The following is a 26187-nucleotide window of genomic DNA, read 5'->3' as shown; positions in this document are numbered from 1 at the left end:
GGGAACAGATAGAGGACGGGACATGGGCAGACGCCCTGGAGAGGGTCAACTCGTCGTCGTCATGTGCGAGACTAAGTCTCATTCAATTTAAGGTACTGCATAGAGGCCACATGACGGGGACTAGGATGAGTCGGTTTTTCGGGGGTGAAGACAGGTGTATTAGATGTTCGGGAAGCCCTGCGAATCATGCACATATGTTTTGGGCATGTCCGGCACTGGAGGAGTTCTGGAAGGGGGTGGCAGGGACGGTGTCGAGAGTGGTGGGGTCCAGGGTCAAGCCAGGATGGGGACTTGCGATCTTCGGGGTTGGGGTGGAACCGGGGGTACAGGAGGCGAGGGAGGCTGGAATATTAGCCTTTGCGTCCTTGGTGGCTCGGAGGAGGATCCTGATTCAGTGGAGGGACGAAAGGCCTCCGAGTGTTAACACCTGGCTAAACGACATGGCAAACTTCATCCAATTGGAAAGGATCAAATTCGCCCTGAGAGGGTCGGTGCAGGGGTTTTCCAGGCGATGGCAACCCTTCCTAGACCTCTTGGATCAGAGATAGAAACTGAGGCCGTGACAGCAGCAACCCGGGAGGGGAGGGGAGGGCGGGAGGGAGGGGGGAGGAGGGGGGGGGGGGGGGGGGGGGACAAAGGCGAAGGAAGTACGGTAGCGGTGGTGGCACGGGCAAGGCCTGCCCGAGGACGCTGCTAGAAATGATAAGTTGGTCTGACTGTCGGTTCGCCGGCGGGGGGGGGGGGGGGGACGCGTGGGTGGGGGGGGGGGGGGGGGGGGGGGGGGGAGACTTTTTTTTTTTTTCTTTTTCTTGTTAAGTAGGGGGGTTTGACTTTGTTTTGTTATAATTTAAATGTGAATGTAGGGGGGGTTAAAATGTTTGTATTTTGAAAATTCAATAAAAATTATTTAAAAAAAAAAAACTGGATTGCTGATGGCAAGCAGGTGATGCAATTAACATTCACCGCTGTAGCTTGGAGGAGGGGATAAAGTTGTGCGTCCAGCACCAACTTGGCTATTCTAGAGTGAGCAGCTCCATGGGCAGACTTGCTGATGATGCTTGCTACAGCAATCTATTCAGGCTTCATCCCTTGGCAGTGGTGGTCCAATTTGGTTAATTAACTAATAGGTTTACATGTTAAGAACAGCAGCTTGGAAAATGTGCCTGAGAGCAACTCTGACCCAGGGAACTGTCCCCAAACAACAGGGGCGGAAGGAGAGGCTTCCCTCTCCCTTGGACTGGAGGTGAACACTGGACAATCTTTCTGTTCCAAGATTAATTTATTCTGGCCAATTTTTGAACATGTTTCCATTTTTGTACAAGTCCAAAACTAGTAGTCATAAATAAAAGATGTCAAACATGAAATTCGACAGAATATATTTGGCCTACATACTCATTCATTCTGAGGGAGGTTGGCAGCAGTAGCAGGAAACAGGTTAGCTGTTTTTCTTAACATACCTATAATTGTTGTACTCTCGTTCTTTCAATTGATCAATATGCCGCTTTTTCAACAGTAGCTTCTGTTTTTCTACAATCAGAAGTGGCCGACAAATTCTACCTGCATCTGTGTAAATCCGAATCTCACGCTCACGAATGTCTCTCACCATGGACACCTTAAGTAAAGAGAAATGTTTAAATGGTTTTACTGGTTCAGAATAAAACTTCCCGACTTGTTACCCATGGAAACTTTCCATGTAAAAGATGAATTTAGTGGTAAACATGGCCGACCCCGTGGCGGGGGCGGGCCTCTCCCCCACCCCACCAGAATAGTCACCTGGAATGCGAGGGCACTTCACGGCCCAGTGAAAAGAGCCAGAGTCTTTGCCCATCTCAAAAGACTGCACGCTGACTTATTCTTCCCCCAGGAGACATACCCGAGGGAGAAGGGCCAAATGAGAATAAGGAAGAGCTAGAAAGGACAGACCTATCATGAAACGAAGATGAGGGGGTGGCCATACTGTTTAGCAAAAGAATGCTTTTACAGCGACGAATACTGTGATGGACCGGGGTGGGGGGATATAATGGTCAGCGGTGTCCTGGAAGGGTATCTGTGGCGCTTGTGATTGTTTATGTCCCCAACTGAGATGATGCTGACTTCGTCAAAAAGACCATGGCAGAAACAGCCAACCTAGATTCCCACCAAAGTCATCAAGGGGGAGACTCAAAACATGTAAAGGACCAAGGACAGAGAAAACCAGCCACAAATCAGGGAAACAATTGGTTATGGCAAGGGAACTGAACACCTTTATGAAGCAGATGAGGTGACCCGGGGGGGGGGGGGGGTTTGACACACGTGGAGGTTCAACCACCTGAGGGAGAAGGAGTTCTCCTTCTTCTCATAAATCTACAAAGTGTATCCCTGCATCGGCTAATTTGTAGTGGGTAAATCAGTGCTTCCAGGGGTGGTAGGGCCAAAATACTCCACAATAGTAATTTCCAACCAAGTACCACACTACGCGGTTGTGCGGTCAGAGACGGGCCGGGCCCAGCACCTCCTTGCCGACAAGGCGTTTTGTGAGAAAACGTCACAAGCCATCGATGGGTACGGATCCTGCAACTAGAAAGGGGAGGTTTCACCCTTTACATGCTGGGGGGCACTGAAGGCGGTGATGAGGGGGGGAATAATGACTTACAAGGCACTCAGGGACAGGAAGGAGAGGGCAGCTAGGCAACAACTGACCAAATCCATATGAAATGAAATGAAAATCGTTTATTGTCACGAGTAGGCTTCAATGAAGTTCCTGTGAAAAGCCCCTAGTCGTCACATTCCGGCGCCTGTCCGGGGAGGCCTGTACAGGAATCAAACAGTGCTGCTGGCCTGCTTTAAAAGCCAGCGATTTAGCAGAGTGAGGGAGGTGGATCGGCAATACTCCATTGCCCCGACCATGGAACTACTGCCGGAGAAGAAGTTATAAATGGAATTTGACCTGCTCTCCACCAAGAAAGCAGTGCACCAACTCCACCAGACAAGAGGGAACCTCTATGAACATGGAGACAAGGCCAGTCACCTGCTGGTTCACCAACTGAGAAAGCAGGCAGCCAGAGATGAGAGCGCAAGTGAAGGACAGGAACGGGAAACTAGTCACAGCGTCAGATAAGATCAATGAGGCCGTTGCGACCTTTTACCAGGAGCTGTACACCTCCGTGCCCTGGAGGGGACTCCCAAGATGAGACGATTTCTCAATGGGCTGGACATACCCACTGTAAGGCAGGGGCTGAAACATAGAACATACAGTGCAGAAGTAGGCCATTCGGCCCATCGAGTCTGCACTGACCTATTTAAGGCCTCACTTTCACCCTATCCCTGTAACCCAATAATCCCATCTAACCTTTTTCATCACAAAGGGCAATTTAGCATGGGAAATCCATCTAACCTGCACGTCTTTGGACGACTATGGGAGGAAACCGGAGCACCTGGAGGAAACCCACGCAGACACGGGGAGAACGTGCAGACTCCGCACAGACAGTGACCCAGCAGGGAATCGAACCTGGGACCCTGGCGCTGTGACGCCACAGTGCTATCCACTTGTGCTACCGTGCTGCCTAGTAGAGCTTGGAGAAATCATGGAGAGCATCAACTCTATGCAGTTGGGATCCCAGGGTCCAAAGACCCAGAGTCCAGCAGGTCCAGACAGATTTCCAGTGGACCACCATTAAAAATTTGCAGCGGCACCAGCCCCACACCTGCGGGAGAAGTTCAATGACTCTCTATCGAGAGGGACTCTGCCGCCCATGCTGGCACAGGCCTCAATATCATTCATCCCTGAAAAAGGCAAAGACCCAACTGAATACGGGTCATTCAGACCCATTTCACTTCTAAACACTGACTCCAAATTCCTGGCGAAGGCCCTGGTGAGGCGACTGGAGGGTTGCACTCCTGAAGTGGTTCCAGAAGATTGGACGGGCTTTGTCAAGAGCATACAGCGAATGGCGAACACCAGGCGCCTGCTAAAAGTGATTATGACCCCACCCAGGGAGGGGACACCAGAAGTGATCATTTCCCTAGGTGCAGAGCAGGCCTTCGACAGAGTCAACTGGAGGTATCTCATGGAGGTATTGCAACGGTTTGGGTTGGGGCCAGGGTTCACATAGTGGGTGAAACTACTGTACAGTGCTCCCATGGCTAGCGTACGGACAAACACCCCAAGCTCAGAATACTTCCGGCTATACAAAGGCAAGCGATAACCACTGTGCTACCGTGCACATGTACCGAGGTACAGTGAAAAGTATTGCTCTGCATACAGTCCAGGCTTACCGTTCCATGCATGAGAAAATATAGGACATACAATAAATACACAATGTAAATACATAGGCATCAGATGAAGCATATGGAATTTGGTGCCAACAACAGTAAAGAAGATGCATAGAAAGATCAGTTCAGTCCATAAGAGGGTCACTCAGGAGTCTGGTAACAGCGGGGAAGAAGCTGTTTATGAATCTGTTTGTGCGTGTTCTCAGACTTTTGCATCTTCTGCCCAATGAACGTTTGGAAGAGTGAGTAACTCGGGTGGGAGGGGTCTTTAATTATGCTGTCCGCTTTCCCAAGGCAGCGGGAGGTGAGGACAGAGTCAATGGATGAGAGGCGGGTTCACGTAATGGGCTGGCTTGTGTTCACGACTCTGTAGTTTCATACGGTCCTGGGCCGAGCAGTAGCCATGCCAAGCTATGATACAGCCAGATAGGATGTTTTCTATGGTGCATCTGTAAAAATTGTTAAGTGTCAATGTGGATATGTTGAATTTCCTTAGTTTCCTGATGAAGTATAGGCGTTATTGTGCTTTCTTGGTCGTGAGGGTGAAGGTATGCCCACTAGTGGCAGTCTTTGGGGTATCAGAACAGCCAGAACTCTTGACGGGAGAGGGGCAGACGCCCTAGCCTTTTCCTCTCTGATCTCCCGACAGGGACTTCATCTCAGCTTGAGATCAGCAGCCCGCCCAAGGCCACAAACTGGCTGTCTGACTTAGCGGAATTCCTTGAATTGGAAAGGATAAATTTCTCTATTCATGGATCGGAGGAAGGCTTTCACCACACCTGGAAGCAATTCACCAACCTGTTTCAAGTCATGTTTGCGATGAGCAAACAATAACGGGACTTATGGAAGCAGACAAGAGTTTAATTGTCAGAGATTTGTACAGAATTTATTTCCTTCCTCTCTTTTTGTTGGTGTTTGCCTCTTCCACTTCACCTCTCCTCACTGACTCCTCATTAGGGTACATGTTTGCAGGACTCTTACACAAGTGGACTTCCTGCTAAACAAATGTGAAGCCCAAGCGCGAGTAGACATGGAGAACATTGTAGCCCAGTCAACTTCACAAATATGGTAACGGGATGGAACCAGGACAACTTTCATCAAGGGTGAGTATAAGACCATAAGACATAGGAGCGGAAGTAAGGCCATTCGGCCCATCGAGTCCACTCCACCATTCAATCATGGTTGATTTCAACTACATTTACCCGCTCTCTCCCCATAGCCCTTAATTCCTCGAGAAATCAAGAATTTATCAATTTCTGTCTTAAAGACACTCAATGTCCCGGCCTCCACCGCCCTCTGTGGCAATGAATTCCACAGACCAAGACAATAAAAGTCAGATGGGAGAGGAATGGAGCAGTTTAAATCACCATGGATTTAACTTTAACGGGATGAGACAGGGCATGTCCGACGTAAACTGGGAAGATCAGTTAATGGGTCAAATGATTGATCAGTAGAGAATATTTAAAGAAACATATACCGAGGTATAGAGTAAGTATATACCCAAAGAGGAAAATGTTCCACTTCACAAGAAAAACAGCCTTGGACAACTGAAGAGGTTAGCAACAGCACAAAGCTAAAAGAAAGGGCTTAGTGAAACATAAAACATAGCACAGATCTGGACGAATGGGATAGGTGCAAAGACCAGCAAAGGGTCACAAAGCAGCTTGAAAGAGCTACTAAAAGTGATTATGAAATGAAACTTCAAATGCAAGGGACATCAAGATCAATAAGAAATTTTAGAGTTATTATAAAGGGAAAGCAGGTGTTGAAAGAACAATGTAGGCCTGCTGAAAATGAACACAGTCAACGGTAATGGGGAAATGGCAGGCATGTTGAATTATTATTGTGCCTCAGAATTCACAGTTGAAAAGGAGGATTACTTTGGAACTTCTGGCAAGTTATTAACAGTCGATAGAGGACAGGGGCTTCACACAATCAACATAGGTACAGCATCACTAACTAGAAAATTGATGGAACTAAAGAAAGAGTAACAAATCCCCAGGACCCGACGGTTTTCATCCGAGGGTGTTAAAGGAAGTAGGGGAACACATTGTAGATGCCCTAACTATTAATCAAAAAGCAGATGTTAGACAAAATTAATGTCTGTGATAGGGTGGAGGACAGGAAAGCCTTAAAGACTACAGGGAATGGTGATAGGGCAAGAAACAAAAAGCTATGCCTAGAGCAGGTGTGCAACTCTCTGAAAGCAAAAATAAGAGGAAAACCAAAACAGGCAAAGGAAACAAAATAGGGGGGCAGAGCTTAGTCTGAATTTGCTCAAAACCTATTACATCTTTAACTTTTCCCAGTTCTGGTGTTTTTATTTTGCTTTTCCGTTAACTGAATCCTACCCATCATGAAGTAAACAAACAGGTGCATCTGGTTGGATTTCTTGAATTATATAGAGCAAAGAGTCTGCATCATACAGAATCAGTACCTCAGATACAATGATGTCCATCTGACGCCTCAGCTTTCTTAGTGTAGTCATCAGCTGGTCAGGATCTTTATGTATTCCAACCCAGCAACCGTTGACAAAAATCTTTGTAGCACTAAAACAAAAGTTGTACTGTCTTACTATTTAGTTCTAGAACTATATGTGGAGCTTTGACAGCACCAGGAACGTTTATGGTCTCAATCACTCAGGTAATTATCTAGTCAGTACAATCCACAAAAAAAAATATTTCTGTGTACAGACACACACACACACACTCAATCGTACAGAAAACCTTTCTATTGCAACCGACCGCATACTGAAAAATATGGGAACTATTTTTTCTGAGTGAAACTCAAACAGTTAATTTAATTTACTCTGCAATCGCAGCAGGAGAGATTTCTTCAAGATTTTCCATGCTCCACTCCTCCAAGAATTCCAAAATGGGTGAGGGCTGAGATCCTACAGAAATGTAAGCCATCAAAGCCAGGTTTTTCACTAATCCGACAGCATGACCCTGAAACAAGATATTAAAGTGTTAACATTTTTAAGATTCAAATGCTTAACTGTTTGCCACTTGGGCAAGATCATTACTGCAACCAATCTTTACAGAGGTCCTAAATGAAAGCTCTTCATGGCTCGTAAAAAATCACAAGAACATCTCAACAAGTGCAGAGGTTGAAATTTCAAACTGAAAACTTACAAACCCAGATCATCATACGGCACTGCAGATGTTAGAAATCTGAACTAAAAGCATAAAATGCTGCAAATACTCAGGACTGGCAGCACCAGTGGAGAATGGAACAGTGTTAATGTTTCAGGTCACCGACTCTTCATCGGTGTGCTACAAAACCTGAGTATTTTCATTTCTTAATTCCAGAATGTTACTACTATCACAGAGCACTCAGTTCAGATTACTTCCAAATTCCAAGGTTAGTTCTATATCTCACCTTTTAAATTGTGATTTTCCTTTGAAATGATCAAACACGTCTAGAAAATAGCAATCAACTGAGCAATTCAGGAAATTAACATACAAAGTGACATCACATGTATGTTAGTCACTGTTAGTTGGTGACTTCGAACCAAACAGCACTTTATATATCTTTCCATTTTCCCAGTACATATTTCTTGTAAGACAGTAGATGGGTCCAAGAAAAATCACAATGGAAAAAAAATACAGCCCATAATTTATTACAATACAATATCGCAGGAGTCGGAGAAAACAAAAACAAAAACTGTGTGTCAAAGCTCAACAATAGTTCAGTATGTAACATAAAATAAGTTGAAGCTCCAAAAGGAAAATATGTCAATAAACATGGCACACAAGCAATCTAAAACTAATCCCAAGGCCCGTATAGTTATCTATTTCAAAAAGGAGATCCCCTCAATTGTGCACTTCAATCACTCGTTGCTCCAACAACCGTGAAGAAATTTCTCCTAATCTTTCTCTACATTTAGTGACCACTTTAAGTCGATGACTCCTTGTCAAAGATGTTCCAACCAAAGGAAAAAAGTCTTTCTCTAATCATTTGTATTGAAAAAGGGAAGAATAAATGGAAACATTGAAAATTATAAGGGGTTTTGAATAATTCAGATATTTACTGTACCTCACTCAGATGTTGAGAGATTTTTTTGCCACAGGCCAATGGGTCAATAACTAGAGGGCACAGATTTAAAACAGCTGGCAAAAGAACCAAAATTGGCATGAGGACTTTAAAAAAATATATAAAGACAAGTTAAGGCAAGGTCTGGAATGCATTGTTTAAAAGGATGGTGCAATCAGATTCAATAATAACTTTCCAAAAGCAATTAAATACACTTGAAGGTAAAAGTTGCAGGGCTATAGAGAAAGAACAGAATGTAGAGCTTGATACTGTCCATCACCTCCTTTATTGAGCATGGTTGCTTACTCAAACAAGAGCCATTTCAGGAATGTATACTGGCATGGTATACCTGAAGAGTTCTTTGAATACATTCCAGTTGGTGTCTGTAGGTTGACCAACAACAGTCAAATTCAGTTACAGGAGTGAATTTGTTTTTACTCCTTCAAATTTGGCCTTTCATAAATTTAAAACCTTGGTTTGTGACTCTCTCTCAAACTATTATCAAGTTCAATTATATAATTGTCACTATTCACAAGATGTTGCGTTATCATCATATTGTTAACCAATTCTGATTGATTACTCTTTTTTAAAAAATTTAGAGTGCCCAATTATTTTTTCCAATTAAGGGGCAATTTTAGAGTGGCCAATCTACCTATCCTGCACATCTTTGGGTTGTGGGGGTGAAACCCACGCAGACATGGGAAGAATGTGCAAACTCCACACGGACAGTGACCCAGGGCCGAGATTCAAACATGGGTCCTCAGCGCCGTAGGCAGCAATGCTAACCACTGTGCCACCGTGCTGCCCTTGATTGATTACTCTTAACTACATTTAGTGTGGTGGGTTCCCAGATCTTGCTATAAAACACCGGGGTAGAAATTCAATGACATACCATTGCTTCTAGCTGCACATTGCAGATTATGTTGATTCCCAGGGCAGGCAGCATGGTGGATCGCTACCTCTGCGTGGTTTTTAAACGACATCAATGAAAAATATTGCGAAACCGCACAGTTAATGGCCAATGGTGCTCTGCCTGTCCCCGTGGATTCAATACAAGTTTGTGCAGTGGTGCGACACAGACAATTTTCTCCCCCCAGTGATCCAGAATACTACCCCAAGAAATGTATCACCTTTTGCCACTTGCGTTGTTCTACTTTGCCCAGTCTATATGAAAATTAAAGTCTCCCATTATAACCATATTGTTCTGCTGCATGCTTACCCAATTTTGATATTTATATATCCCCCTCCACCTCACTGTGTCTGTGGACAACTCCGCTAGAGCTTTACAACGTTTGTTTTCCTTTGTTCTAACAAGCACTTCCACTATCTAAATCATCCTTACAGAAATCCTTTTGTCCAACTGCTTTAATTGTTACCTTTATCTCTATTGCTACTCTACCTTTCCCAATTTCACGTCCTTTTTAAGGATCCCGTCGCCTTAAATATTTAGCTCCTAGTAAGGTCCAGCTTGTAGTCAAACTCTGTATCTGGCCACTACAGCATACCTTTGATTATGATTTTGTGTTTCTAATGCTCATGTGTTTTATTCCTCATACTACATGCATTTGTGTAGAGCAGTTTTATTTAGTCAAGTGTCCCAGCGTTGCCATAGGTCCTTGTGGTGCTTCTTCTCAAACCTTTCGCTTTTCACACTGGTAATGGTGATGGAGAATTGATAAAAGTCATTTTAATAGGCAATACAGCAGAGAACTCTAATCTTACCTCTGGTGTCTCAGCTGGGCAAATCATACCCCATAAAGTATTGTGCAGCTGCCTGGGTTTTGCTAACTTTCCATCTCTTCCAATTGGAGAGTTAAGACGACGAAGATGAGAGAGAGTTGAAGCAAAGGTCAAACGGTTCAACACCTAGTTATAATGAGTTAAATATCCAATTATCAGTTTCAGATCATATCAGATGTGTTCACGTACATAAGTTATGACACTACATTTGAGCGTCATGGTATATTTAAATGTGCAGTTACACATCTTTCAAAGTGTACATTTACATCTCTATCATATGAAATCAATACAGTTTTTCCTTACATAATGCATCAAAATATTTAGGCTTTTTGGTATGACTGAGTTGACTTGACAGCAGTGAGCATCAGACTGTTTATGCAACTAGTTGGGTCTTCGTTTCAGATTTTAATTAGGTCTAGAGAAAAGGGCCAAAGGCCCGGCACAGTGCGATCACACCAGTTTAGATTGCCATCCACCCTAGGGCCACAAAGTAATTTGTAATGATTAGCCTTCAAGAACAGTTCCCAAACTAGCTGTTATTTCCATAGTTTCCATAGGCAGAAGCTGAACATCTCTTGATCTGACTGCTTATTTATATTGCTTATCTATTTCAGTCACATTTGTTGAGCAGGGGCCTGTATGGAAAATGCATCTTTTTCTAGGTGATAGCAAGCATTATTCTAGCCTTTTCATTGGAGAGTGAGTGTTCACTCCACAATGGCCAGGATTAACACCTACTGCATCGGTCATCTGGGATTGCAAAATCTAGTCAACATCCTAATCATTTTTGGGGGGTGATGCATAACTCATGAGTTTGCCTACAAAATAAAAATTCTTCCCACTTCCTCTAGCTTTTTCACACACCAACCAAGAGATAATTCTGTAACCTAGTCAATCAGATTGCCACGTTTCACTGACAGATAAGAGACTATGAATACCAAATTTCAGGCACTGCTATTGTGATTCTATGTGATGTCATCGCCTTTGAATTTTTGTTTTGACAAGGAATGGAATTCAGGACCACCCAACCAACACAACCCCCATCATGTTTCACAAGTGCAACATACAATTCAACATCACAAAGAGATCCAACCATCTTTATTTCTTAGACTGGAGAGTTTTGTGTCTCTCCAAAGATTTCACCAATAATCCACTCCCACACAAGAGGAAGCTACAAACAAGACTCCTCAGGTCCATGTAGAGCTGGGTACAAGGAAGAGATTAGGACAATCGTTCCTTGGAGGCAAGACTAAACCCTTCCACTTAAGCAACAAATTTTAGATTAATCAATACCATCATTGCCAGATGAAGCCCTATCTCCAGAACTGTGTGAATATCGGCAGACCGGAATGTCAGCCAATTCCCTTGGGCTTTGATGCATCCACCAGCTATCAGTGTATCTCTACTTTGGGCATATCAATGACAAGGGGAGAGACAGAAAGTTGTGGAATCAAATCTAACAGATCATTATGAGAAAAGAAGTGGTGCAAGGTATGGAGTTAGATCCTGAACATCACCACACACTGATTAAAACAGCATTTCCCCTCCTCCAAAAGAAAGCAACTGTTAAGAGCACAAATACTTTCTTCACCACTTCCCCGACATTTTTATTTCCAATTAAGGAGAAATTAGCACGGACAATTCATCTAACCAGCCCATCTTTTGGGTTGTGGGGTGAAACCCACGCAGACACGGGGAGAATGTGCAAATTCCACATGGACAGTGACCCGGGACTGGGATTCTAACCCTAGTCCTCAGCGCCGCAGTCCCAGTGCTAACCACTGCACCAACATGCTGCCCTATACTTCCCCGATATTGTCGCAAGAATCGTTATGCCCAATATAGAAAACAGCTCTTCTGCCGTAAAACAACTTTACCTGAGATACACCAGCTCTGGCTTGATGAGCTTTCTTTTGATCTCCCCAATTTCCTGTTGCTAGGGAGTATTTTAAACCATCAGAAATAATACGTGTTTTAATTGCTAATTCCAAGTTGAAATCTTTCCCTCTGTCTATGAACTTCTGGGAGTATATCCGTACTTCTTTAAGTAGGTTTTTAAACATTCTGCAGAAGGAAATTTGTATTATTAAATTTTAATATGTTTAGAATTACATTTAATACAAAAGGTGCAAACCAAACCACTCACTCAGCTGTATAATATAATTTGAATAAATTTCAAAACAGAGTAGATGTGCTATTTTGTTGTGCATGGCGAGTGAGAGGATGTGCTGTTGTGGGCCTGCGCATCCTCTCTTGGTACAATTAGAGAGAGAAGGAAAGAGGAGAGCAAGATCAAAAAGAAAAAAAGAAACGGGGCAGAGTTTTTAATTGCATGTGAAAGAATAAATACATTTAAACTTCATTACACATCTTTCCTTACCCTCTAAACAGGAAAGCAAGCAATGGTCCAGCAAGGTCCAACCTTTTGTTCCCATAATGATCTCTGTCATCCAATTCTCTTCGGCCTAAAGCAGCCAGCAGTAATCTGTGAACCATGTAACTTGAACCAAAGAAAACAAATTAGTTTTAAACCACTGCTACTCCAAAATACAAATTGACAAATATATTGCTGTAGGGCTTAAATATAAAGTACACAAATGGCATATGGTTTGAGAAAATTAAAAGTGAACAAAGCATGCAGAAAAAGAAAACATCTTTACACAACCTCTTGCACTTGGAAACATCAATTATTCTGAAGTTTAATTGTTGGAAAGAGCACTGAATTTAGTTTTTTTGCCTCCCCACGCCAGAAAACTGTGAGCACAGGTGCACACCTGAAGTAACATTTAGAAGTTCAGCATACTGGCCACACCAAAACTGTAATTATCCATGACTGCATGAGGTCCTTGTGTCTGATGTACGAGATATTGTTTGTAACCCACTTACTAACAAAGAATCCTTTTAACCATTCCTAACTCACCCAAAGAACAGAGAAATCACGGCCCTGGTGCTTTTCCTGTTTCCGGGCCCAAGATCACACTATGTTAGAGAGAGTCAGGCAGCATGGAATCTTAAAAAGTGCATTACCACAATGAGTAAATTATGCATGCTGTGCATTTTCTGACTAAATGCACCACAGCTTAAAACGGCAATGCAGTGCACCTTTATTCATCAGACAATGGTCTGGCTTCCGCTGCTTGGGTTCTATAAAACATTTTTGTCATTAAAAATCTGCATGTTTAAAGAACAGCAGCAACGACCCACGGGTCAGTTATTCTCTTCCTTTGAAATTAGAGCTGCTTTAGTTTAGTTTTGGGAACACTTCCAGTGAGGGCTTTCAAAGTTGCAGGTTTTGAATTGAAGTCCATATGATCATAATCAAAATCAGATAAAAGCAATTTACTGCGGATGCTAGAATTTGAAACAAAAACAGAAAATGCTGGGAGGTCTCAGCAGGTCTGGCAGCATCTGGAGAGAGAACAGATTTAATGTTATGCGTCTGGATGACTTGTCGTCAGAGCTGGGTAGAACTAGAAATAAGATGAGATTTATGCCATGTGTATAGGGGGGAGCGGAGAGATGGCATGGAGCAGTAGAGTTGGATAGAGAGCCAGCGACAGGTGGAGGCTAGGGAGAGGTTGACAACGATATCGTGGACAAAAAGACAACGGGAATGTAAATGATGATGATCATGGCTAAGAAGAATACTGATAGTAGCACATTAGAGAGATCACAATGTGTTAATGACAGAACAAAGGTAAACATCGTGTCCAAACGACAACCAGGAACAGGAAACAGATGACCCTAGTGGAGCGGGGAGATAAACCTGATGAGGGTTTCCCGAGCTTGGAAGAGGAGGCTGCGTTTTCAGGTGGGAATATCTGCAGGTGAGGGATTTTGTGTGGAGGCAGGTTTCGCCTTCCAGCACCTGCCGCACTGGGGACTGCAGGATAAAGTGTTGCCGAGAACAGGAGTAGGAGAGGGGAAGGTCTCAGGAGCTTCCTGAGACCTTCTCAGCTTCTAAGGAGCTGATGGAGTGGGAGGGAGCCCCAATAGGGGAGGTAAAGAGAAAGTGGGAAGAGCTGGGGGGGGGGGGGGGGCTCAGCCTGATACAGTTCAAGGTGGTCCACAGGGCACACATGACTGTGGCACGGATGAGCAGGTTCTTTGAGGAAGTGGAGGATAGGTGTGGGCGCTGTGTGGGGGGTTTTGCAAACCATGGCCATGTGTTTTTCGGTGTGTCAGAGGCCGAGGGGTTTTGGGCAGGGATTTGCTGACGTCACGTCAGAGGTCTTACAAGTGACAGTGGTGCCGAGGCCAGAGGTGGCGATCTTTGGTGTGTCGGAAGACCCAGGAGGCCAGGGGGTGAGAGAGGCTGACGTCCTGGCCTTTGCCTCCCTGGTGTCCCGGAGACGGATCTTACTAGGATGGAGGGACTCGGAACCCCCAAAGTCAGGGGGATGGGCTAGCGACATGGTGGCATTGCTCAGATTTGATAAAATTAAATTCGCCCTGAGGGGATCGTTGTAGTGGTTTGCTTGGAGGTGGCAGCCGTTCATCGACTTATTTGAGAAAATTTAAGCGGTGGTGTTGGGGAGGGGTGGCTGGGGAAGATTGGCACTGTTTGTGTAAGCCATTTTGGCTGGGGTTCGTGTCTGGGGAGGTTTGGTGATTATATTGTTGTGGTTTTTGTTTATTGAAATTTAACATTGAAAATTGTTGAAACTTTAAATGCCTCAATAAAATATTTTCTAAAAAAAAAGAAAGCGGGATAAAAAGTGGATGGAAAAATGAATCAATGGAAAAAACGAAAATAAGTAGATAAAACTAAAAATGGGGTGGTGGGGGAGAGAGAGAATTCAGTCTGAAAATGTTGAACTCAAATGTTAAGTTTGGATGGTTCTAACAGACCAAAACTCAATATTAAGTCCAGCAGGCTGTGATGTGCCTAATAGGAAGATGAGGTGCGATCCCTCCAGTTTGCGTTCCCTCCAGTTTGCGTTAGACTTCACTGTATGTAATATTGCAGGTCAGACATGTGGACACAAGAACAGGACCATGACTTGAAATGGCAAATGACAGTAAGGCCTTGATCCTGCTTGCTAACAACCAAAAGTGTTCTGTAAAGCGGTGACCCAGTCTGTGCTTCGTCTCTCCAATGTAGACCACATTGGGAACAGCGAATAAATAGACTCGATTGAAGCGCTGCTCCACCTGAAAAAAGTGTGTTTAGGCCCTTGGATGGCGAGTAGGGAGGAGGTAATCAGGCTAGTGTTGCAATTTCTGTGATTGCATGGGAAGTGCTGTGGGAAGGGGGTGAGATGTTGGGGGTGATGGAGGAGTGGACCAGGGCATCCCAGAGGGAACTGTTCCTAGCCCGAACACCCACCCTCACCCCACCCCCGTCAGGGCACGACCTCCAGTAGAATCATAGAATTTACAGTGCAGAAGGCCGGTCGGCCCATCGAGCCTGCACCAGCTCTTGGAAAGAGCGCCCTACCTAAGCCCACACCTCCACCCTATCCCCGTAACCCCACCTAACTTTTTTGGGCACAGAGGGCAATTTATCATGGCCAATCCACTTAACCTACACATCTTTGGACTGTGGGAGGAAACCCATGCAGTCAAGGGGAGAACGTGTAGACTCCGCACAGACAGTGAACCAAGCCGGGAATCGAACAGGGACCCTGGAGCTGTGAAGCAACTGTGCTAACCACTGTGCTACCATGCTGTCCTTAAAGTAGTTTGCATATTTTGCATCAAGCCATCCTGGGCCCCGCTGAAGAATGCATTTGGATCAGTCTATTATACTCAGTGAATTTAAGAACATTTTCTTTTTTTCCAAAGCACAATTCTCACTTAAGCAGTTTGTAAACATACCCCAAGAAATATGCTTTCTTAGTCTCACAAAAGTCACTGACTCCAACATGTGGCAGAACTTCCTTCTGTAGAATTTCCTTTGCGTATTTAATTCTCTTCTCCTTTGTAACACCAGGTTTTGCACCTCTTGAACCAATAAAATTCAATGCAACATTTTGCTCCTGGATGACAAATGCTTCATCCAGGGAAGGCTTCACCTAGAATAAAAACTTAAGAATTGTAATCCACATGTACTATTAAAAGGTGAATATATTTGGATACCTGAATGAACTATTTTTCTGTCAACTTCAAATCCAGATTCCCGTTTTAGCCTTAACTCGACATTTCTTTGAAGAACTTTTACTTACCATAAAAGCAGTTAGGGTATTTGTGGTGTCTAAAATTAAAACTGATCACGGACTCTACATGATTTAACCAATCGAAAAATGCTTTCATAACCATTTTTTAAAAGTGATCAAGTCACAAATGCAAAGTGATTTCCCTCAAACTGCAGGTTTTGACAGTTCAAAGCAAAATACAACGAATGTCGGAAATCGGAGTTTAAAAGATTATTTTCTGTTTTTAGCTCAAAATCAAAACCCAGCTGAGTTGGAAGGGAGTTATAGGTGAAACTGGAGAGCATAACGACAAAGTAGCACTTCCAACTTTTGCAGTCCTAGCTTCAAAAGGAAAACTTGCATTTATACAATATTTTAATGCAAAGTAACATCCCAAATGCTTCACAGGGATATTATCAGATCGGGGCAGCAGGGTAGCATGGTGGTTAGCATAAATGCTTCACAGCTCCAGGGTCCCAGGTTAGATTCCCGGCTGGGTCACTGTCTGTGTGGAGTCTGCACGTCCTCCCCCTGTGTGCGTGGGTTTCCTCCGGGTGCTCCGGTTTCCTCCCACAGTCCAAAGATGTGCGGGTTAGGTGGATTGGCCATGATAAATTGCCCGTAGTGTGCTAATAAAAGTAAGGTTAAGGGTTGGGTTACGGGTATAGGGTGGATACGTGGGTTTGAGTAGGGTGATCATGGCTCGGCACAACATTGAGGGCCGAAGGGCCTGTTCTGTGCTGTACTGTTCTATGTTCTATGTTCTAAATCCCAGAACAGCTTGGTCTGATAGATTTTTAAGGAGGGTTTTAAGATTACAGAGGAAAGTGGAGAGGATTCTAGAGAAATGGCCATAAATGATTGAAGGCATGGAGATGGTGTGTGATATCATGAAGGCATGCAACACAGGATGAGAATTATATTTTGAAGATATTGGGGGCCAGAAGCTAATGTATCAACAAATACAAGAGTGAGGTCCGAATGAGCGGACAATATACAGACAAGAAGAGTAAAAGACAGTTAAAATGAAATGGGATGAAAACAAAGGGGTCGAGGCGGGGTAGAGCTAATCATCTGAAGTTGTTGAACTTGATGTTGAGACCGGAAGGTTGTAGCATGCCTAACCGGAAGATGAGATGTTGTTCCTCCAGTTTGCGCGGAGCTTCACTGGAACATTGCAGCAGGCCAAGGATAGACATGTGGGCATGGGAGCGGGGTCTTGTTCAATTTGCGGGTACTGACAGCAGGCCAATAATGGCAGGGATACAAGAGTTTGCAGACGAGACTTTGATCTTTCTATGGTTATATTGTGGCTCATTTGAGAATGGATGACAATTATGCGGACTGCTGAAATCTCAGGATCAGCAAGGGGGCAGGAGGAGCTTTGGCTTGCTGGGCACGAGGAACATGGGAATACACCACAGGCATCTTCACTTTCATTTGTTGTCGGAGGTTAAGACGAAGGGGGCAAGAGAAAATGGGTCTCAAGAGAAATTTGGCAGTGGAGAAAAGAACCTGGATATTACCCTTACTCAAAAGAATGATCTTGCGGGTAGTTTCTGGAAAAGGCCACTAGATATTGTCCAGCGAGATCTGGTGACGGATGGATAAACTCGTTGTGCGCCAGATATGCTCAGTCTGCACCTCAAATTTGAGAGAGCAAAGAAGGCGACCATTCTGGGATAGGAGAGGGCAAAGGTTTTAGGGTGACAAAGACATCATCAATGGCTGTGAGGGAGTGGCTGAGTTGAACAATAGCCGAAGAATGGAAGATCAAAAATAAGCAATTGGGTGTTTTAACTTTGACATTTGAACAGTCCAAATGATTTTGGAGTGGGGGTGAAGATTTTCCTCCAGAACAGGCACAGAAAAGTGGGCTTAGAAGGCTACAATTATGATGGATACACAAAAGCAGTCAGAGCATTTAATAGAAACCATGGGAATGGAAAAGTCTACCAGATGGCAAAAATTAAGGGGCTGGCTCTGAACAGTGGGAAGAGAATTTACCTGGAGGATGAGGTTTAGGGTACACAGACGAACAATGGAAAGGTGATTCAATAGAAAAACAAATCACGGAGGATGAGTGGCTCAGTGCAGATGCTGAGGGAGGACATCTCAGGATGTGAGAGGGGATCAAGGCACCCAAAGGAAAATCTGCTAAAGGAGTAGGATTTACTGAATAGATCTCCCACGTAAAAGATTTAAAAGGGAACAGACAAAAATATAGTCAATTGTGTTGTTGATGAATAAGAGGCTCGTTTAGGAGTTTGGTAACGTCTTCTCCACTGTTACCAGACTCCTAAACAACCCTCTTATGGACTGACCCGATTAATACTACACTCCTGTATGCTTCACCTGATGCCGGTGTCTATGTATTTACATTGTGTACCTTGTGTTGCCCTATTATGTATTTTCTTTTCATGTCCTAAATGATCTATTTGATTTGCTCGCAGAAAAATACTTTTCACTGTACCTCGGTACATGCAATAATAAACAAATCCAATCCAATGGACCTATGCAACGTATTGAGAATAATGAAAGGAGTAAAGAAAGAAAGGAAACCCCCATGTGTATATAGCATCCTAGACAACCAACTGACGTTTCAAAGTGCTTGACAGTCAATGAGGAATTTTTGAAGTATAGTCATTGTTGTAATGTAGGGTGGGCGGCACGGTGGCGCAGTTAGTTCTGCTGCCTCACGGCGCTGATGACCCAGGTTCAATCACGGGCCCGGATCACGGTCCACGTGGAGTTTGCACATTCTCCCCGAGTCTGCGTGGGTCTCATCCCCACATCCCAAAGATGTGCAGAGTAGGTGGATTGGCCACGCTAAATTGGAACTGGAAAAAAATAATTGGGCACTCCAAAATTAAAAGTAAATTATAGTAGTGTAGGAAATGCAGCAACCAATTGAACAGGGAAAGCTTCCAAAAACATAATAACCTGATTGAATTTGTTTGGGATGTTGATTAAGGGATAAATACTAGCTAGGACACTGGGGTAACTCCCTGCTCTTTTTCAAAGATAGTAGCAAACTCTTCCGCAACAGCAAGACATTCAAAATGAATTGCCTGAAACAGTATTTTTAAAAATGTTTATTTTTAATCACAATGAAACTCACCATTTCCATCATTTCAGGGTCATCAAAATCATAAATAATGTGCTCCAGAATGTCTCGATCAGACACAAATCCCAAAGCTCGAAACACAATAATTATGGGAACTTCCTGTCTGATATATGGTAGTGTGGCAACTATTCTCTGGCCTATTGCACTTTTTCTTACACCCTGCAGAGAAAACAGATAGCATTCTAAGAGTAGTGTCCAAAAAACATTAAAAGTGAATACAGTGAATATAATTGTCAAAAATGTTACCTGTCCTCCTCTTGCTAACATGCTGACCCAGATGGTACTGGTAGGTCGAGATGAATTCTCTAAACAGGACCGACACTCTCCTGTATAAGCATATTTGGAGTCTTTCTTTGCAAACACGTACACTGTGTTTGTCGCCATCTTTTCCTGTGCAATTAGGACCTTGGGAAATTCCAAAATGAATCATTTATTAATAACTCAAGCAATTTATTTTACTGCCACTCTAGTTACACCTACACCATTTGTTGGAAGTATATCTAATGCTAAAAGTTACAAAATCGCACAAAATTTCTATGAATTGAGAATTATTTCCCATTGCTGTGGAACCTAGAAGCACAATTTCAGGATAAAGGGCAGCACGGTAGCACAAGTGATTAGCACTGTGGCTTCACAGCGTCAGGTTCGATCCGCTGCTGGGTCACTGTCTGTGCAGAGTCTGCACGTTCTCCCCGTATCTGCGTGGGTTTCCTCTGGATGCTCCGGTTTCCTCCCACAGTTCGAAGACGGCGGGTTAGGTGGATTGGCCATGATAAATTGCCCATAGTGACCAAAGAAGGTTGGGTGGGGTTGCTGGGATAGGGTGGGAGTGAGGGCGTGAGTGGGTCGGCGCAGACTCGATGGGCCGAATGGCCTCCTTCTGCACTGTATGTTCTATGTATCTATCTAGGAGCTGATCATTTAGGATTGCGATGAAGATAATTTTTCTCACTTAAAAGGATTGTGGATCTTTCGAACAAAGGGTTGGGGAAATGCCATCACTGTATATTTTTATGGTTGAGATAGACAGATTTTTGGTCTCTCAGGGGATCAAGGGATATGGACAGGGAGTGGAAGAGTGGAGTTGAAGGTTAAAATCAGCCATGAACTACAGATTTTCGGTCTCTCAGGGGATCAAGGGATATGGATGAGAATTAGAGTTCTTTTTGCCCTTGTCTGGTCTCAGTAAAAATACCAAGTCGGATTGTAGACAACAACTTTAATTTAATTGCGCGTCTTGCAAGTTCACTCACTCTGCCTGGGTTTTGTAGAGTCAGAGTGAGTGGGTTTTGTAGAGTCCCCAGAGTGAGTGAGTGAGTCCCAGAACAAAGAAACTTGGTCTCATATACATTGGTTAAAAAAAAGTGAGGTTACCAAATAAGGTAACTTGGCAATTGTAGGGTTTCTATAGGTTCCCTTACATTCCTTAACCTAGCCATATAAGGTAATCTTAGCAATTACTGGTCCCAATATCCTGCCCTCACATTCCTTTTGCCCGAGGCCCCTGTGATCACCCATCCCCCTCACCATGATGCTCCTGACTTAGCCTGACTACCCACAATGCTTCAGTGCCATCCCCTTTTGTTCATTTCCTCATGGACAGGGAGTGGAAGAGTGGAGTTGAAGGTTAAAATCAGCCATGAACTACTGAATGCCAGAGCAGGTTTGATGTGTCATACGAGTTGGAATTCTCTGTTCCCATCAAGAGTGCAGTTCCGCCTGTGGGTTTCGCGGCGGCGAGGGTTGGCTTCAATGGGAATTCCCATTCACAAGCAGCAGGATGCGCAGCCATCGAACAGCCTGCTGCCGAGTAACATGCGCCTGGGGAACCGGCTTTTAAATTGCATCTATTGGGCGGAGTGAGGAAAATTGACAAGTATTTTTTCAGTGAAACAACTAACTCCTAATTTTAAAAAAAAATTGTTCTTGGGATGTGGGCATCGCTGGCTGGGCCAGCAATTATTGCACATCCCTATTTGTCCTTGAACTGAGTGGCTTGCTAGGCCATTTCAGTGGGGGCAGTTAGGAGTCACATGTAGGCCAGACCGGGTAAGAAGGGCAGATTTCCTTCCCTGAAGGATATTAGTGACATAGATGGGTTTTTACGACAATCAGCATTTAATTTTTTTTTAAAAATTGGATTCAAATTTCACCATCTGCCATGGTGGGATTCAAATACGGGAGCCCAGAGCATTACACTGGACCCCAGAGCTTTACCCTGGGTCTCTGGATTGCTGGTCCAGTGACAATATCACTACGCCACTGTCTCCCCAAAGGATTTTACAACCAATTACAACGGGTCAGTTGACAGAAAGCTAAAAATTGAGTAAATTTGTTCATGGTGCATTATAGAAAGTTAAGATTTTTATAGGTAATGCATCTTAAATTAATCTACTGTTAAACTACTGTTATTAAAATATCCATTGGCTATTAGACAATAGATAAATGCAAATCTACAGTTCAACAGCAAGACAATGCTAATGGCGGCACACAGACCCACAACCTCCAGTCTCTACAGTGTCAGATTTGGGAGGTACCCCAAAGATGCACTAAGGAATACCCAATTATTATTATTTTTTCCAAAAAAGGGCAATTTAGCATGGCCAATCCACCTAACCTGCACATCTTTGTGTTGTGTGGGTGAAACCCACGCAGACACGAGTAGAATGTGCAAACTCTACACGGACAGAGACCCAGAGCCAGGATTCGAACCCACGTCCTCAGGGTGGTAATCCCAGTGCTATCCACTACCTCACCGTGCTGGCCTAAGACAATATACTTGTGATGCCTGTTTAGTTATGAGTGTTTTTCGGAGCCAGGCCAACAGGTACTTTGTGTATCAATACTTTAATGAATGGAAAATGTTAATCAGACATCACCCAGGTTTACTTGTCTTCAAAATTATATTAAAGAGCAAGTCCCTTACCCTATCAACCCACCGTATACAGGGTGCTTGCATATTATTATACAAATTGTAAAAGAACTGTACAAAAAGCGATGTAACTGACTCGTGCATTAGTACTCACCTGGATCACATTAACAGACATTGAATGTCTCAAAGCAATTTAATTTTCATGAGAACAATTATTATTTGTACAAATTCCTTACTTTTCTAAATACTTCATGAGGCAACTGCAAATTCTGTACCTTTTCTGATCCATTGATGATGAAATAGCCACCAGGGTCCAGTGGGCACTCATTGAGCTCACAGAGATCACGATCCGTCAAACCGCTGAGAAGACAATAGGTGGATCGAAGCATGATAGGAATTTTCCCTATAAATGTCTTCTGATGCTGAGTTTGCATCTGCTCCTCTCCTTCCTTAATCACTGTCTTTGTGATATCTACATAGAGAGGGGCTGAATACCTGTAAAACAAAGTGCAACATACCAAATCCTTACCTATTTTTGAAAAGTTGGAAAAAAGATTGGCTCCATCTCTGCAAGGAATCCAAGGAAACTTACGTAAGGTTGCGCAACCTAGCTTCATTTGGCATCATTGGAGATGGTGCCCCATCCCTTTCCCAATGTGTTGGTTTGGATAAATAGATCTGTTCAAATTTTAGTAAGAACCTGGGCTGGAACACGAAAATAATAAGTATTATACATATGCACAATTCAACTACTAAAAATATAATTGCATATTTCCTTCTGGGGGTTTGCTTACCGGCTCTTCTACTTCCCCGGTAGTATGTTGAGCTTCAGCTTGGAGATCTATTGGAGGAGCATCTTCCACAATTCTCTGTACTGACATTTGGATGAATTCATCAAATGAATCCAACTGTTGCCGAACCAAACCTTTCTCATCAAAATAGGAGCTGCAAAACAAATATCCTAATTATTATTTTTTTAAAGAATAGGTTGTAAAGGCAATCCAACTTGTTACCGAGAATCAAAACACCACATGGTAAAATACTTTCTGGTCAAATTCATAGGCAAATAGGATTTTGTTCCAGTTTAAACCAGCTTTTCAAAGCTAATTCAGTTTTGAGTTTTCTCATTTAAAAGTCAGATTCAGTAGAGCCTTCTTTTTAGGGGGCTCATTTACCATACTCCCAGAAAATAGTACTCAAATGCTGGGGCTATAAATTTATTTGGGAAAGCGCAGAATATTGCTAAACCATTTTTCCCCTCCCCCTGCCCAGTCAATACCTCATCCTTCCTTCATCCATCATACAGTTCTTCATTTTTCATCCTGCAATTTATCTTCCCACCAGCTTTGTAATGTAATACAGAAGTCTTCTTTGAAACAATGTGCTCAACAGATTTCCACATAGTTATTATCAGTTAAAGGTAAAATAGTGGAGGTGAAAAGTCAAAGCATATGTGGGAAAATAGAGTTAATGGCAGTCACAAGCTCAAACATCTTATAATTAAAGAACATTGTAGTTCACCCAAAGGTAAACTACACTACAGGATGTAGTCATTGTTGGCAAAAAATAAAGACATATTTTCTTTTCTAAAGAATGATTTTGCATTGGCTGCTATGGGTTAAAATTATACCCCACTATAAAGAGGTGTCTATCGTAAACCTGGAAAACATTTACCCAGCTCCAGGGAGGTTGGGGAGGGCCCATACTGCAATCCTGAAACCCAGTTTCTCGCAGATCCAATAAATTTAACAGCAGGGTCTGATTAACATTTATTTTTTCACTTTTCCAGCCATTGCCAGCCAGATTAAAAGGCTGTAAGCCTTTGCCATCAAGCCACAATCAAGGAAGGAGTCACAGAAAAGACTGGTGAAAATCAGAGGCCAGGCAAGTATAGACAAATGGAAGATCAGAGGAATAACAATGTAGGCCGGAAAGTAGTGAACCAGAGATTGAACACTAGAAGTAGATTGAGACGGTTTGTGAGGTGGATCAGGCAATGACAGAGTAGAGCAATTGAATGCCTTGGTGGAGGAGGCAGTTGGGGAGGAGAGGGTTACTGAATACTGGAAGGGAAATTGACCTCTAGAGCACCACAGGGGTTAGCACTGCTGCCTCACAGCATCATGGACCCAGGTTCGATTCCAACATTGGGTGACTGTCGGTGTGGAGTTTGCACATTCTCTCTGCGTCTGCATGGATTTCCTCCGAGTGCTCCGGTTTCCTCCCACCGTCGAAAGATGAGAAGGTTGGGTAGATTGGCCATGCTAAATTGCCCCTTAGTTATGGGATGGGATTGCGGGCTTGGGCTGAGTGCTCTTTCGGGGGGGTCAATACAGGCTTAACGGGCCGAAAGGTCTCTTCCTGCACTGGAGAGATTCTATGATTCTGAACAATCACATCAGCTTCAAGTGGGAGTTTCAAAGTATGAAAATGCAACAAAATTAGATTACAATTGGAAATGCAAGAAAAGCAATGGAACTTCGGAAATTGTTGCATTAAAAGTAGAATTTCAAATGTTTTATTCTTCTGCCTCCTGACTCTTATAGACCATGTTGAAATTTGAAGCAGGTTCGAGCTGAGGCAATATGGTTAATAGGCAAAACCACTAAAGCAGAGTAAGAAAGATTCATCCTCAACAACCCACCAACCTCAGGCAAGGTTAATGAATATCGATAATTGAGCTGAACCACTCCATGCTGACAAAGTAGCCATGTTGACCAAGGGATAGTTTTGAATACCAGTTCTTTTTTTTTTTAAATATTTTTTATTCTCCTCCTTTTTCACATTTTCTCCCACATTTACACCCACCAACAATAAACAATAATCAGTAACAAATATGACAATCCCCCTATCAATAACAACGATCCCATTCTCCCACCAAACCCCAAACATTAGCCCGCATGTTCACACAAACAAATGACAAAAAGGAATTAGGGATCACCCATAGTCACCATTAACACACACAGCCCCTATCCTCCCAACCCTCCCACCCACCCACCCCAACTAATGTTCGATGTTATCCAGTTCTTGAAAGTACATAATGAATAATGCCCATGAATTGTAGAACCCCTCCATCCTTCCCCCTCAGTTCAAACTTAACCTTCTCAAGAGTCAAGAATTCCAACAGGCCCCCTCACCACGCCAGGGCACAGGGTGGAGGTGTTGCTTTCCAACCTATCAGGATCCTCCCTCGGGCGATCAACAAGGCGAAGGCTACATCTGCTTCCGCACCCGTTTCCAACCCTGGCTGGTCCGACACCCCGAATATGGCCTCCCGGGGGCCCGGGTCGAGTTTCACGTGCACCACTTTAGAAATTACCCTAAAAACCTCCTTCCAGTAATCCTGTAGCTTTGGACAGGACCAAAACATATGAACATGATTAGCGGGACCCTCCCCCCCCCTCCTCGCGCGCAACGTTCACAAACATCTTCTACTCCTTCAAAGAATCGGCTCATCCTCATCCTTGTGAGGTGTGCTCTATATACCACCTTCAGCTCCAAACTCGTGCACGAGGTGGAGGCATTCACTCTCCGGTGCACCTCACACCAGAACCCCTCCTCCATATCCTCTCCCAACTCTTCCTCCCACTTTGCTTCGATCCCTTCCAGTGGTGCCTTCTCCTCTTCCAAAATAGCTCTGTAAACCGCTGACACTATCCTCTTCTCCAGTCCCCGTCAAGAGCAACTCCTCCAGCAATGTGGAGGCCGGCTCCACCGGGAAGCTCTGTATCTCTTTTCTGGCAAACTCTCGAACCTGCATGTATCTAAACATTTCCCCTGCTCCAGCCCATACTTAGCTTCCAGCTCCTTCAATCCTGCAAACCGACCCCTAAGAAACAAATCTTTTACTGTCTTAATCCCCTTCTCCTCCCATTTCCAAATATTTCCATCCCACTTCACTGGCTCAAATCTGTGGTTCCCGAATCGGCATTTCCCTTGACCCTGCCCCCAACCCAAAGTGTTGGCGAAACTGCCTCCACATTCTCAATGAAGCTATTATTACCGGACTCCCTGAGCCATCGGGA

General features: G+C 43.7%; 1 protein-coding gene across 1 annotated transcript in view; it reads right to left on the bottom strand.

Moving 5' to 3' along the window:
* polr2b (RNA polymerase II subunit B) overlaps positions 1 to 26187 on the bottom strand; it is a 64842-nt gene that overhangs the window by 26551 nt on the left and 12104 nt on the right. Inside the window, exons 3-14 of the mRNA XM_038792609.1 lie at positions 22957 to 23107; positions 22755 to 22867; positions 22438 to 22657; positions 19537 to 19695; positions 19285 to 19449; positions 15847 to 16043; positions 12407 to 12526; positions 11904 to 12090; positions 10009 to 10152; positions 7060 to 7199; positions 6689 to 6800; positions 1458 to 1612 (exon numbers count right to left, since the gene is read on the bottom strand). Coding sequence (XP_038648537.1) covers positions 1458 to 1612; positions 6689 to 6800; positions 7060 to 7199; positions 10009 to 10152; positions 11904 to 12090; positions 12407 to 12526; positions 15847 to 16043; positions 19285 to 19449; positions 19537 to 19695; positions 22438 to 22657; positions 22755 to 22867; positions 22957 to 23107 — 1863 coding nt within the window. The remainder of the gene's footprint in view (positions 1 to 1457; positions 1613 to 6688; positions 6801 to 7059; positions 7200 to 10008; positions 10153 to 11903; positions 12091 to 12406; positions 12527 to 15846; positions 16044 to 19284; positions 19450 to 19536; positions 19696 to 22437; positions 22658 to 22754; positions 22868 to 22956; positions 23108 to 26187) is intronic.

This window comes from Scyliorhinus canicula, chromosome 3 (genome assembly GCF_902713615.1).
Source record: "Scyliorhinus canicula chromosome 3, sScyCan1.1, whole genome shotgun sequence".
Lineage (NCBI taxonomy): Eukaryota > Metazoa > Chordata > Chondrichthyes > Carcharhiniformes > Scyliorhinidae > Scyliorhinus > Scyliorhinus canicula.
This window is presented reverse-complemented; position numbering and strand designations above follow the sequence as displayed.